Source organism: Python bivittatus, unplaced genomic scaffold, assembly GCF_059951505.1.
Source record: "Python bivittatus isolate LINGU-HERP-01145 unplaced genomic scaffold, Pbiv_v1 ctg000210_np1212, whole genome shotgun sequence".
Classification (NCBI taxonomy): Eukaryota; Metazoa; Chordata; class Lepidosauria; order Squamata; family Pythonidae; genus Python; species Python bivittatus.
In genome coordinates, this window is record NW_028277053.1 from 4038190 (window position 1) to 4051935 (window position 13746).

Here is a 13746-nt window from a genome sequence, read left to right on the forward strand (position 1 = left end):
TGGGGATGTCTTGAAATGCTTCTGGGGAGATTTGGATCTCTGTAACCCCCCGAACATTGTCTGTGCTCCAGAGCTCAGCCAATGTATTTCTGCCTTCGTTGTAGTATATTTGAAAGCACAGTATGGATTTATTTATCTTACAGGGTTTATATATCAGCCCAATCCAGAGACTTGGACTAGCATTCTGGCCCCAGATGCCTGTTAGTCTGCATGTCATCTCAGATCCCCTAATCCGTTGTTCCCTGCATAGACTGCCCTGTTCAGGTTAATGGTTACAATTCAAACTTCATGGTTACTTCAATGTTAAATCTCTAGCAATTAGCCAAACCCGGGAGCAGCCTGATCCTAGGAGATCCCAGGGTGACCTGCTTGTACAGCTGGCCTGGGATCCTTCATTATCAAGACGTGTTTGCCAGGGGTCAGCTGCCCTGCCTGCCAGCTAAGCTACCAACTTTTTATCTTATCATTTCTTGCCATTACCATCCTTGACTGTCTCCTCGTGTGAGGCAACCAGCAGCTATTATGGACTGGGAGGATTTCTGTCAAAACTCCCCCATTTGTCTTCCCTTTATCACAATAAAACTTACTTGGGCCATTAAAAGAACCTTGGAATGGTACAGGTTTATGCTGTCTGATATGAGAGATTTCCGATTCATATCTCATTGAATCTGGCACTGCCAATGTACATAAATGCAAGATTTAACCCCAGCCAATACCCTTCTGAATCCATTCCACAACTGAGTCTGACAATTCCACTCATTTAGACCTACCACTGCCAATGAGATCTGCAGATAAAACATCTTTGCAAATTGAAGGCTTCCAAGATGAATTAGAGCTGCCCAGAAGGAGTTAATTGAGAAGATGATATGGAAGAACGCTACAGCCTAGGTGATTCCACCCCACCCACCCCTCATTGACCTCCAAAGATATATTTTCAACAGAAAAACAATATGGGAGAGTATAAGTTTTAAAATTGCAACCCAGATCGTTCCTTCCTATTTGCTCTCCCGTCTGCCAATAGCCTATTTTTTCATTGTCCTGTGAAAATCAATGTGTTGATCAACTCTGCTCACAGATTCCTGTGGTTTCTTAAAAATAGAGCCTCGCCTTGCCTTTCCTGCCCCAAGGTCTCATATTCTCTTGAGTTTTTCTGCCTTCACTACAAAACTTCCCACCTGAGCTTTGTTACTGAGTGGACGTTCTAGGTCCTTTTCTATAGGAACACAGCCAAGTGTCCCATGCTGGATATCATTTGTGATGATTTGTTGACAGAGTGCTGAAAATAAGATTGTTTTTAGAAATCCTACTACCGTTCTGGAAAAATGGGATTCTGGGAGTGCAAATAATCTGTTTTTCTGGGTTGTGTAAGAGATTACTTCTTGCAAGCAAGGGCCTTGTTAAGATCTTCACCCTTCCCACCTTTTTCGTCATTGGAGCTGGGCTCGCTCTCTCTCTCTCTGGGTGGTGAGTCATAATTAAGGAAGCTGAAGCTGTAAAACTTGCTCACTTGTCTTTTCCGCTGTCCTTTTCACCTTTTCTTTTTGCTCTCCACCAAAAATGCTTGATTTCAAGAGGCAAAAACTCTCCATCCTTTCCTTTTGGAAGCTCCAGAGGGTTACTTGGCTAAGTGGAGAGCAAGACTTTGGGTCATCAGGTGCATCTGCAGAAAGTTCGCGATGAAGCATGCGGTCGATGTGCAGGAAATTATTCATCCCACACTCCCTTATTAGTGAAAACCAGAGGCTGGACAAATGCAAACAGAACCAGTTTAGTGCTGCAATAAAGTGCTTTTATGGAGGAAATGGAAAACGGTTGTGTTTTGCTGTCTTGTGGGGGAGTTTAGTCTTACTTCCCTCCTCCCTTGTAAGTGCTTTTCCATAGTTTTGAAAAAAATGTGGCAAGTAGAAGATCTCTTGGGAGAAAAATTGGGGGAAATGTTGTGGGCCTAGTCCTGCTTTCAAGGCTGTCCTTGAAATTCAGTGCACAGAGGTTGCAGGAGTCTGTCTGCTCACCTATGCCTCTGTTTGGTGTTGTACCACATGAGTAGTCAATTCCTTCCTTGTCCACCGGTGATCAGCCAATAAAACTCCTCACCAAATAGCAGGTTTTTGATAAGAAGTCAGGAATTCCTACAGATTGATGACCTGCTAAAGAACAGGGAGTAGGAATCCAGGGCAAAAGGTACGATCTGAAAAGAAAACGGGGTCATTGCAATCCTTGTTAGAAGTTGTTGGATCTGATCCCTGCCCAGACAAGAGTAGCTTCTGACATTCACGCTGCTTTGTTCGATTGCTTTTTTATGGTTTCTGCTCTTTGCTGAATTGTTTTCAAGAAACGTGTTTTGATTGTTATGGTAACTTTTGGTCTGTGACTATACAGCAAATAAATACATGAGCAATTTTCAAACTGGAGCAGGGTCCCCAAGGAATGGGCATTGTAAACAACGCTTCTGCATGTGTTCATAAACCTTCCGGAGTAACTGAAGAGCAGCGAGGTAGCCAAGTTTCCTGATGATACCAAATTGTTCAGTGCAGTGAAACCAAAAACAGATTGCAAAGAGCTTTACGAGAATCTCTCCAAACCTGAGCAAATGGATCTCAAGGTGGCAAACATAGTTCAGTGTAAACAAATGCAAAGGAGACATAAAACCTGATTTAAGTTAGCAGGGACTGTTCAGGATGTGAAAATGTCAACTCAAGAGTGTGGCTGCTGCAAAAAGACAAATTCCATATGTGGATTCATTCAGAATGGAAATGAAAATACTCAACAGAATAATGGCTTTATAGAAATCCACAGTGAGAGGCCACAGTTAACATACTGTGTACAGCACCGGTGACCACAGTCACCTGAAAAGGGACATTGTAATGCTGGGAAAAGTATATAAAAGAGCAACCAAAATTATTAGGAATGTAAGGCAACTCCGTTATGACTGCAGTATTTGGGGCTTCCTAGCTTAGACCGAAGGAAGTTAAGAGGTCTGTAAAGGCATGCAATGTAGAAAAAATGTGGACTGGGGGATGTTTTTCCTCTGTCTCTCAGAACATAACTTGGTTTACCCATTAAACTAAATCCAAGGAGATTCAGAACCGATAAACCTAACACAGGATGAAATGTGGAATTCACTTCCTTTAGAGATGAAGGCCACCAATTTAGACAGTTTTAAAGGGTGAATGGACCTTGTAGGATCAATAGCGACTCGTCTTAATAGCTATTGACTAGCTCCTGAATCATGCAGATCTTGACAGTGGAAGTGGGCAGTCGCTCTCCTGTCCCACACATGAACAGACCTGAAATTTATCTGGTTGGCGAGTGTGTGGCAGAGAAAGGTGGACTCCCACCTGATCCAGTCCAGTGGGCTCTGTTGACATTTTTGCCCTAGCCTGTCGATAAGCCTCATGAAGACCGCATCTGGGGGGTCCTCTCAGACAAACGGAACGAAATCTTCTCGCAAGCTTTCAGCATCATCTTTATTCCGGCTGCCTCTGCCTTCTCTGCTTGCAGGCCAGTGGGATGCTGTGAGCAGGGAGGCTGAAGGATGCTCTCAGGCCTTTCTCGAAGGCAGTTGCCCTCACTCTCCGCTGAGTTATGCGGCTTAGTTTGGGAATCTGGATGGCAAATTTCATTTCATGACAAGGTGGAAGATCCCCCCAGACCCAGGAGTGCTGCTCTGTTTGCAATAAGAACATTTTCTTAAATTAAAAAATGATGTCATTTCAGCAAAACAGGGCTATTTTTTTTTTTTTTTAGAGAGCCACAGGAGGAAGTGCTGGCCTGGTTCATTCAACTTTTACTGAACCCTGCAGTACTTTAATATCAGGCATATTTAGTTCTTTCTCCCCTAGTTGGTAACAGGACTCTAAACTCTAAGGCAGCCCCCTGTCTGCCAGGTTGTTTTCATTGGGGAATTAGCATCCTCTGCTTCCCCTGCCTTATTTCACTTTGCTTCAGAGAGAGCTGAGAACGACATCCAGCATTCAAACTCCATCTTCTGGCCATCAGAGACCCAGGTGAGATGCCTCACCTTGCAGCCTTAGGATGCTACAGAAGGGGAAGAGAGAATTGGAGGCTCTTGGATCAAGAAGCTGGCATCGAATTGCAATTTGATGAAGCTGTATCATAAAATAGCCTGAGGCCAAGGATTGTACTGGAGACATTACCTGGTTGGCTTGGAATTCTCCCTGTGGAAGCTGGTGGACCCTTGTTACTTCCCAGTTTGTCCCCAAGGATACTCCCCTCTCTCTCGTCTGCATTTCGTTCGTGATCCAGCCCATGCTGCTTGGAGAGCAACCCACTCTAACCACACAGGCTCCATCTTGCTCGGCGCATGGCAGGAAGCCTTGTTTTTCCAGATCTCTGCTTGCCTAGACACAACACGTGGAGAGGAGGTGTTGGGGACATTTGTGTGGTTTGCTTTTTGCTTCTGGGAGGAACATCACTTTTTGCCACAGGAAGCAGGGTTGCTGACGTTGGCCCACAATGGTCTTCTGCATCCTTTCCTGAGCAGTGAAACAGGGGAGTTGCCAGTCAACCACCAGCATGGGAAAACATCCCAGTTGGCATCTCGTCCACCCCAAATGCAGAGTCAGTGAGCCAGAGAGGCTACTTAAGTGGTAGGTGAGGAAATAGTGAAGTAGGAGGTGGGGCCACTGGGTTCTGTTGTAGTTGGCACTGGTCTCAAGGCCCATTTTTTTGAGGCTGTGCTGGCACCTGGCACTGGCGGTTCTGATGCCAACAAAGAAGAGAAAGCAGAAGGAGGGAAAGCCATCTTGCTTAGCCCTGCTTGGGCACCGTGTCCTCCACAGAAGTTTCCAGACTAGCAATTTCTGAGACTTTGTGTACAACATGCTACATTGGGGTTGTGTGACAAGATATATGAATGAGTACAAGCACATGAAGTTAGGGAGGTTTTGATCTCAAGTATAATTATATATGTTTACACAAATCTCGGGAAAAAACCCATTGTTGTTAACAGTGTAAACGTGATGCTGACCAAGAGTCTGAAAATACATAAATTTTGACAATTTATGAAGAACTTTGGCTTTTTTGGATCAGCTCAGAAAATCATCCTCTGCAGGTGTAAAAAAGCGAGACTCCAGTGTCAACAAGGGGATTCAAGGGTCATGTTCTTTGGTGATTTTCTGAAGCGTCTTTATATTGCAAAAAGCCCAGATTTAATAAACTATTATAGGACTGAGCTGGTTGTATATTAATATTGTATGGATCCTTTTGTTAAGCGTTAGTTTACTTTTATCACTATTATATTTGTTTGCATCTTCCTACTGAATTGTTTTAGTTTTGTTTGCTGAAGTCACTAATAAAGGACAAATCAACAGGTGTACAAAGCCCCTGTAGCTTTGGGGTAGGGGGAAACATACCCCAAATAAACCTTAGTCAACTGTGTTGTAGGCTTGGTAGCGGTTCGGTTGTTCCTTGAGAATAAGATCATAGAAGATCATAAGACCCTAGTCTTTCTTGCAAGCAGTCCTGCTTCTCTTTCCCCCAGCCCCAGTGCATTTCTAGTTCTGGTCCATCTGGAGATCAAGTGAATGACTAGCTGACTTGTTTTGGAGTATCAGCTTCTGAAATTATTTTAAGAATACTTCTAATAACGGTAGTTATTTTAATATTTGTTATTTTATCTCTTTAATCTTAATTTTTAATGATTTACCACAACCCTCCATGGCAAACGAAGACTCCGTAGCCAAGTCTTGTCTTCTCAAAAACTTTTTCATCTTTTCTCTCAAAATTCAGGTCGCTGGATGGTCGGCTGCAGGTATCCCATCGAAAGGGTCTCCCGCATGTCATCTATTGCCGGCTGTGGCGGTGGCCAGATCTTCATAGCCACCATGAACTGCGTGCCATGGAAATGTGCGAATACGCATTCAACATGAAAAAGGATGAAGTCTGTGTGAATCCATATCACTACCAGAGAGTGGAAACGCCAGGTAGGGCAAACCCAGAGGTGCCTAGGGGAGGGGCGAGAGAGTAGGGGTCTCGTTGTCAGAAACCTGGCAGCGTAAAGCTGGGCTGCATCTGTGACTGGCTGCTTTTATCTTCAGTACTACCTCCAGTGTTGGTACCACGACATGCGGAAATTCCAGCTGAGTTCCCTCCTCTTGACGATTACAGCCATTCCATTCCTGAGAACACGAATTTCCCAGCTGGCATTGAGCCTCAGAGCAACTACATTCCAGGTATGGCATCCCCAGGAAGAAGAGAGAGTGGGAAGGGGCTTCCTTTCAGACCCCAGGAACTTATCTTCACTTTGCCTCTGAGAGGTTCAGGCCTTCTCACACTTAGCACGCAAAGAAGGAAAATGGCATCTCTCTTTCTCTCTCTCTTCTTTGCTGTGTTACCCATTGAGTAAAGGTGTGTAGGGGAAGATGCCTTTGAAAAACATCGACAGACCATCCTACTCCAGGACCTTTGCCTGGTTACCAACACCCCCAAGTTCTGTTTCTTTCCAGCCCTCACCCTCGGATATGCCTCTCCTATTGCCTGCTAGGTGCCACATCTGTTAGCGAGAAGCGCTGACTGCTTATTTCACAACCAGGTTGTAAGAAAGAGTTGGATTATAAAGCCCCCTTTTTTTTTAAGATTTGCAAAGACAAAGCCTTAAACCCTGGATTTGGATCAGAGTCGCTTAGTCCTTTGTGCTCACATCTGATCATTCCTCCTCTTCTGGATCTCTCCAGCCGTTATGTTTTGCAGAAAAGGACACGTCTCACCTAGGAAAAAGCCTTCTCCTGTGTGGCCCCAACCTGCAGAATCCCCCGGAGCCCTACTGACTTCTCCTCTCTTCTCCTCTTAGAAAAGCAGCCAAGATGCATCTCTCTTGCCAGGCTTTTAACAATTCATTAATATTCCGGATACTTGGTATTTGGATTTTTGTTGGCCACCTTGGGCCCTTGGTCGAATAGCAAACAAATGGGAAGTCTTATAAATAGGTCAATGCTCTTGAGAACTGTGTGGCTTTTGTAAAGCTCTGTTTTAATTTTCCTCCCCCTCTTCAGAGACGCCGCCTCCCGGGTATCTGAGCGAGGATGGAGAAACCAGTGACCATCAAATGAACCACAGTTTGGATGCAGGTAAATCCCAACCAAAATGATTTTGTGGCTTTAAAAGAATTGTCCTCTTCTCTCTGACCGGGTCTTGAAAACTCATCCCATCATTGGGAACATTCCTTCCTTCTCCCTCTTCTGTGATCTTGCCTCCTCCCACCACCCTTTCCCCCCCTTGGTCTGAATAATTCTATCCTTCTGCGCCCAAGAGCTGTTTTTCCTGCTGCGGCTGATGAGGAAAGCAACAGTCCTGGGTGAAACACAGCCAAGCAGAGGGGAGTTGCACCTCAAGCAGGGGTTAACGGGCTTCTTAGCTAGGCAGTGGGCAATTCTTCACTGGCCAAAGCAGCACTTTCTAAAGAAGAATATTGGCCTGTGAGAGCCACAGGGAGGGGGTGTGTCAGAGGCAGCTCATGTCTGGGGAGAACAGCATTGTACTGTGGGTGTAAGCCATGAAACATGAGAATTGTCTCTTAAAATAGCTATTTATAATCAGAAGTGACTGAATGGGAGCATTAAACCCAATTCTTCCTCTCTCCCTGATTTGTTCCATCTTTGTCAGCTGCAATTCTCCAAAAGAAAATGGAGAAGTCTGTAAGATAAATAGACACAATTTAGAGTGAAAAACTACTCCTTGAATTTGTTTGAACCTTCTGAAGGTGAACAGTGAAAGTTGTTGTATCCTGTTGCAAGGCTGAGTTAGAGAAGGTAGTGAAGGTTTGATTTCTGCAACGTTCACCCTGTCTAGTGAAATCTGGACTTGCTGGGGGAAGCAACAGCATTTCAGATCACTTTTTAGACTCTAGAACTGAAACATCAAATTTCCTTGAGGAAGTCTTGTGGAGCTTAATAAGACCTGCCCTTAAAACTAAGCCAAGCTGTCATTGTCTGAACTCGTATGTTGCACCAAAACACAAGGTTTGACTTTGGTTCAGCATGTGAACCCAATTCCTGTGGTTTATTCAACAGGTCACAATTATGCAAGCTCTGGCTTAGTGCAGTGTGTGATCCTCCTCATATTCTATCTCAGAGTTACTTATCATCCTTGTATTTCCTTCTGTCCTGCCAGGTTCTCCAAATTTATCTCCAAATCCGATGTCCCCTGCACACAATAATCTGGGTAAGCGTCATATTATGTGGAGCTCTTTGAGGGTCGTGTTCAAGTGACGTATCCTAAGTGGGAAGCCTAGGAGGAGAAAGCAACAGTAAACCAGGGTGCTGCAGAACTGTGACTTGAATTAGGAACCCTTGTGAAAAGAAGACTCTGCTCTTGCTCAAAACTTAGCATTCTCAATCCACTTTCACTACCAGTTAATAGATTTATCAGGTTGTACTTTGTCTTGAAGTTCTGCCACCTGTTTCTCTCTGGGACAAGCAGAATATGCATATCCTAAGGAAGCAATCCTCTCTGAGATCATTTCCAGTTCTCTTAAAAACTATTTTGGTTCCCGATTAAGAAAACAGATGTGCGGCCACAAGCCAGCCCTTGAATCCTGCATGAATATGATTTAAGCAACAAATGTCTTGTGGCGTTTAGCTCATTCTTGTCAACACCGATTGACAAGAGGCTTGCGGACACAATAACATTTCTCTCAACTCGGCTCGGCTTGGAGATGCTGCAGGTTGAACCTCTTCCTGACTGCAGTCCGAGCACCTGATCCACTGCCGGGATGTATTTTTGGCAAATCTGGGAGTCGTTGTCATTTCCAATTATAACCCAATGTTGGGTCATCCAGTGAAACTCAAGGATTCAAGGCAGATGCACTGATGCTCTTCACACAGTGCAGAGCTAAACTATGGAATTCATTATCTCAAAAGGTGGTGATGGCTAACATCTTCGATGGCTTTAAAAGAGAATTACGAACAATTAATGGAGAACAGAGCTGATTGGTGGCTGGTCATTCTGATGTCTTTCCATTGCTTCAGCACCAGCATCAGTAGCAATTTGCCTTTTGCACCAGGTGCTGAAAACTCATGTATTTTGCTGAAATATCCTTGGTCTCAGCTTCCCAGAGGCATCTGGCCAGAGCAGAAGCAAAAGCTGTACTACAGGTCTGATCCACCACCCTTTTCATATGCCTATTCTGGTTAGCAGCAGTTATCTCCAAACCTTGTTTTTGGACAAGGTTGTAACGCACCATCACCCTGCAATTTTGCAGCAGGTCCAAGCTGCATCATAAGCCAGCTGTAATCATCCCAGTGCTGAATAACCAGCAACCTCTCTGGGGAGGGGTGAAAACTGTCAAGATGGTGGCCACTGCAGTGTGATTGAAGCCTCTTTCCTTTCCTTGTGCACATATAAAAGGGGTGGTCTTGACCTGCCTGACGTCCCTCTCCCCTCCCTTGCCACTGTGAACAGCATATTTGGGTTTCCCAGAACATCCCTTTCCTAGACCAGTACATTTTGCACGTTGCTAATAATAAGCCAGAAAGTGGCTTGCTTGAATTTGACTTCACATTTTGTGTGAATCTGGCCATTACAGTTTGCCAACCAAGTTTTCTATTTTCTATTTTAAAGCATAATGTAAACCCTACAACTGTGGTTTATTCAACAAACCATGGTTTAGCCAACAGTGGCTCAGGAGAGTATACACTGAATTTCTAGCTTTGTGGAGGGATACCTTTAGAACTGAGTATAGCATGTAATAGGCAGAAGAACTGCTTGTAATGCAACCCTTCCTCCTCCTGGATCTTCCTGGACTCCTCGAAGAACTAGAAATACATATTTTTACGCAGCTAGCAAAGCGGTTACTCTGAGAAGAAGCAAACTTTATCCTTCCCACCTTTTTTCTTGCAGATCTCCAGCCGGTCACCTATTGTGAACCGGCCTTCTGGTGCTCCATTTCCTATTATGAGCTCAACCAGCGAGTTGGAGAGACATTCCACGCATCTCAGCCCTCCATGACCGTGGATGGCTTCACCGACCCATCCAATTCGGAGCGCTTCTGCCTTGGCTTGCTTTCGAACGTAAACCGCAATGCGGCCGTGGAGCTCACCAGGCGGCACATCGGTAACGTCTGTTGCCTTGTTTTGGGGTAGGGGTCAGAGAGAGTGGTTGAAGTGGACTTCAGGTCCCTGCCTGAACACTGAACTTGGCCAGGAATAGCTTAGCCCGCAGCTGCATGCAACACACGCAGCTCCTTTGCTTACGTTAAATCAGAGTTTCTCAACCTTGGCAACTTTAAGACGGGTGGACTTCAACTCCCAGAATTCCCCAGCCAGCATGGCTGGCTGGGGAATTCTGGGAGTTGAAGTCCACCCGTCTTAAAGTTGCCAAGGTTGAGAAACCCTGCCTTAATAATGCTGTATATTTAATTACACAAGTCCATCTGGCTGTATTATCTTTATTGTTTATACAATAACTTAATGTTTGGAAAGCATCAACGTTTCTGTGATCTTCCCACACGCATGCTCTTTAACTCAGTTTATTACAGCTGGCTTTTTCTCACCAACAAAAAATTGAAGGCCTGACTCTTTTCCACTGGAAGAGAGCAACAACTTTGCAAGCCAGTCTATCAAAGCTCCTACCAATTTTGAAAAAGTTGAATATGTTCGTGGTGCTCTTTTTGAATTATGTTAACATAGAGCAGATAGGCATTTTTTTTCAGCGGGCAGTTATTTTGTGGAGTTGATGAACAGTGGGAATTAAATAGAGCTGCCATGCTTTGGAGAATCCAGAAAAACATACTTTGTTCCAGCTGTAATGATTTCATCAGTTTTGGATCTTTTAAACAATGGAATTTCCATCAGCGCCTGTTCCTGGAGACTTCAAAAAGGGGGCTGGCCAACTGGAAAGCAGTTTAGGACTTAAGACAGCTTGCATGTGGTGGTAGCTATAGCACAGGGAAGGCACCTTTCAGGTGCTTGAGACTACCCCTCCCATCAACCTTTTCCATTAGCCACCTTGGTGAGAACGGAAGCCCCAGATTCCTGGGAGGCATCAAGCTGCCTATCCCTGGGATGCAAGGTGGGGCAAACTCTGTCCAGACGCCCATTCCTCCTCCCGTGAAACTTGGTGACCCAGAGGGTAATTCAGCCCAGCCTACCCACAGGGCAGCTATCAGGATGGGTTCCAGAGCACCACATAAGTCGCTGTTTGGAGAAGGGCGCAAAGGAGTTCTGTGCCTCTTTCTGCCCCAGAGGGATGGGAGACCCCAGGGAGTCCTTCTGGCCTGTGAAAGAGAGGTTGGGCTCTGTCTTCTTTGCTGTCTTGACGCTGAGCCCTGTTTTCTAGGGAGAGGAGTGAGGCTGTATTACATTGGAGGAGAAGTTTTTGCCGAGTGCCTTAGCGACAGTGCCATATTTGTCCAGTCCCCCAACTGTAACCAGCGCTATGGGTGGCACCCAGCTACTGTGTGCAAGATACCACCAGGTAATTCATATGACTCTACTTCCCTTTGTGCTTCGTGTCTGTCTCGGTTGCTTCTGTCCAGTGAGTTGGGCCAGAGGACTCTGTGGCTGTGAATCTCTGCAGTTGAGAACCACAGCGGTATCTCAGTGGGAGATTACGGCTGTCTCTCTGCCCCCCACTCCCCAAAATTAGCTGCCGCTTCTAGGAAGAATGAAACATAAACAACAAGATTTGAGGCAGTGCTGTTATTCTTAAAAGTCCATATTGGCGTGCAGAACGCAGGACTCAACTTTCCAAGAACTTGGGCTTTCTGGACAACCTTACCCAGTTTTCCAAAACAATTTACATTCATCTCCTTTCCTGATTATCCATCTAAACTAGTTGATAGTTCTGTTGGCAGACGTTATGAAGAATTAGAGGGTGTTCTTTCTGCATGCGTTGGAGTTGCAAGGAGACTGATGTCCAAGAATCTCTGAACAAGGGCCAGACCTGGGATTAGGCCTTCCCCAACTGGTGTCCCTCAGATGTATTGGCCCTGCAGTCAACCCATGCGTGCACACACTCACTTCTACACAAGTACACGCTGCTTCTCTTTTTTCTTGCAACAAATCTTTGTATTCTGAAATAGCTTAAAATGCTCCTTAGAGCATTTGGTAAGTTGCAGGGAATTCTAAGAAGGCCAAATACTACTATTGGGTTTATGACATGCATCCAGATCTTAATTACTTCCATGCAAAAGCTCAGTTTGAACTGGCCAGCTCTTTTAACTTTAAAAAGGTGGTTTCGGCCACTAAGTAATTTTTGGATTTTTTGGTTAAATCCCTGATGTCAGAAGTTGTTTTTTTTTATATTAATTTTTTTAATTACAAAAAAAGGGAAAAAATACATAAAAGTGCTTTAACATAAAAGTGAAAAAATACAACAACAAAAGTGAATACATCATTATAATAGTACATAGTTCCAATTCTTTATTTGCTTATCTAATACAAACATTATTCAAGTGCATATATATTTCTAATAGAGTTATATGACTATCCTGGTTTTTTTTTTAACCCAGTATATTTTGTATGAATGAGTCCCATATTCCATTATACTTGTCCATACAAAGTCTACGTCTATAGGCAATCCGCTCATAAGCGGCAAGTGCAATCAGGTCTTCAGTCCACTGAGTGAATGGGGCCAGACATTTATCTTTCCAGTGTTGCAATATCAGTCTTTCGGCCATAGTAAGGGCACAGAGAATCCATTTACGTTGTCCAGATGTCAAATTCCATGTACTGGGTGTAGAGTTCAAAAGAATATTATCCTCTGAAAATTTTAGCTTTTGTCACACAATTGTATTTGTATAGTCCAGTACTTTCTCCCAAAACCTAATAAGTATAAGACATAAAAACATATGCTTTAAAGAGGCATTGTCCTTAATACATGTCCAACAAAATGCAGTTTTTGACAGTCCTTTTCTAAGGACTAGGTCTGTACAGACTTAGTGGAGTCCAATAAATTCTAAGTATTATTTTTTGTTGTATAAGTCATAATTTAAGGTCCATTGATACTCTTGGTATAGAAGTTAACACAGTCTCCCATTGTCTAGGCGATATAGAAACTTCTAATTCTTTATTCCACTCATCCCTTAACATATCAGATTGATTTATTGATAACAAACATCTCTACAAGCTAATAGTAGATTTTTTAGTTTTAAGGGATTTAACAGGTTGTTCTAATATCTCAGGTGTTTCAGAAGCTGAAAATGCTGCTGGTCCAAACAATGTTGTTAACAGATGTTGTGACTGTAAATATTGCCATTGGGTTACATCTGGTAGATGATATTTATCTCTTAACACAGCATACGTTAAAAATTCATCTTCATCATCTATCAGTTGGTCCAAAGTCAATATCCCCGCTTCCATCCAATTTTTCCACATCACCATCTTTTTCCCAATTTTTAAAATTGGGTTTCCCCATCAAGTCAGTTTGGCATGGGAAAAAGGATCATTTTTTTTTTTTAATTAGACATTGCATTCTGTAGCTTTCTAACTGACAGGTTTCCAGAGATATTGTAGAGTTTTAGTGTATTTTGATCCTAATACTGTCCATCTGACCAAAGGTGTTGTATATGCATATTCCAAAGTTGGAAAAGTCCAAATTGGAAATTAACACCACTAGTTCGTTTCCAGTATTTAATACTTGACAAGAGTTAAGCATGATGATATAGCTCCAGATTTGCTAGACCGAACCCTCCCTCATTAATTGATAATTGCATTTTCTGTAAAGATATTCTCAGAATTGAAGAACCACATAGAAATTTTCTAAACAAAGAATTTATTTTCTGAAAAT

General features: G+C 43.6%; 1 protein-coding gene across 5 annotated transcripts in view; it reads left to right on the forward strand.

Annotated features, from left to right (window-relative positions):
- Window positions 1-13746, forward strand: part of SMAD3 (SMAD family member 3) — a 63524-nt gene that overhangs the window by 38342 nt on the left and 11436 nt on the right. For all 5 annotated transcript variants that reach the window (XM_088139213.1, XM_088139214.1, XM_088139215.1 and 2 more), the window contains exons 2-7: window positions 5752-5945; window positions 6060-6194; window positions 7014-7088; window positions 8131-8181; window positions 9859-10071; window positions 11296-11433. In XM_088139213.1, the coding sequence (XP_087995339.1) occupies window positions 5752-5945; window positions 6060-6194; window positions 7014-7088; window positions 8131-8181; window positions 9859-10071; window positions 11296-11433 (806 nt within the window). The remainder of the gene's footprint in view (window positions 1-5751; window positions 5946-6059; window positions 6195-7013; window positions 7089-8130; window positions 8182-9858; window positions 10072-11295; window positions 11434-13746) is intronic.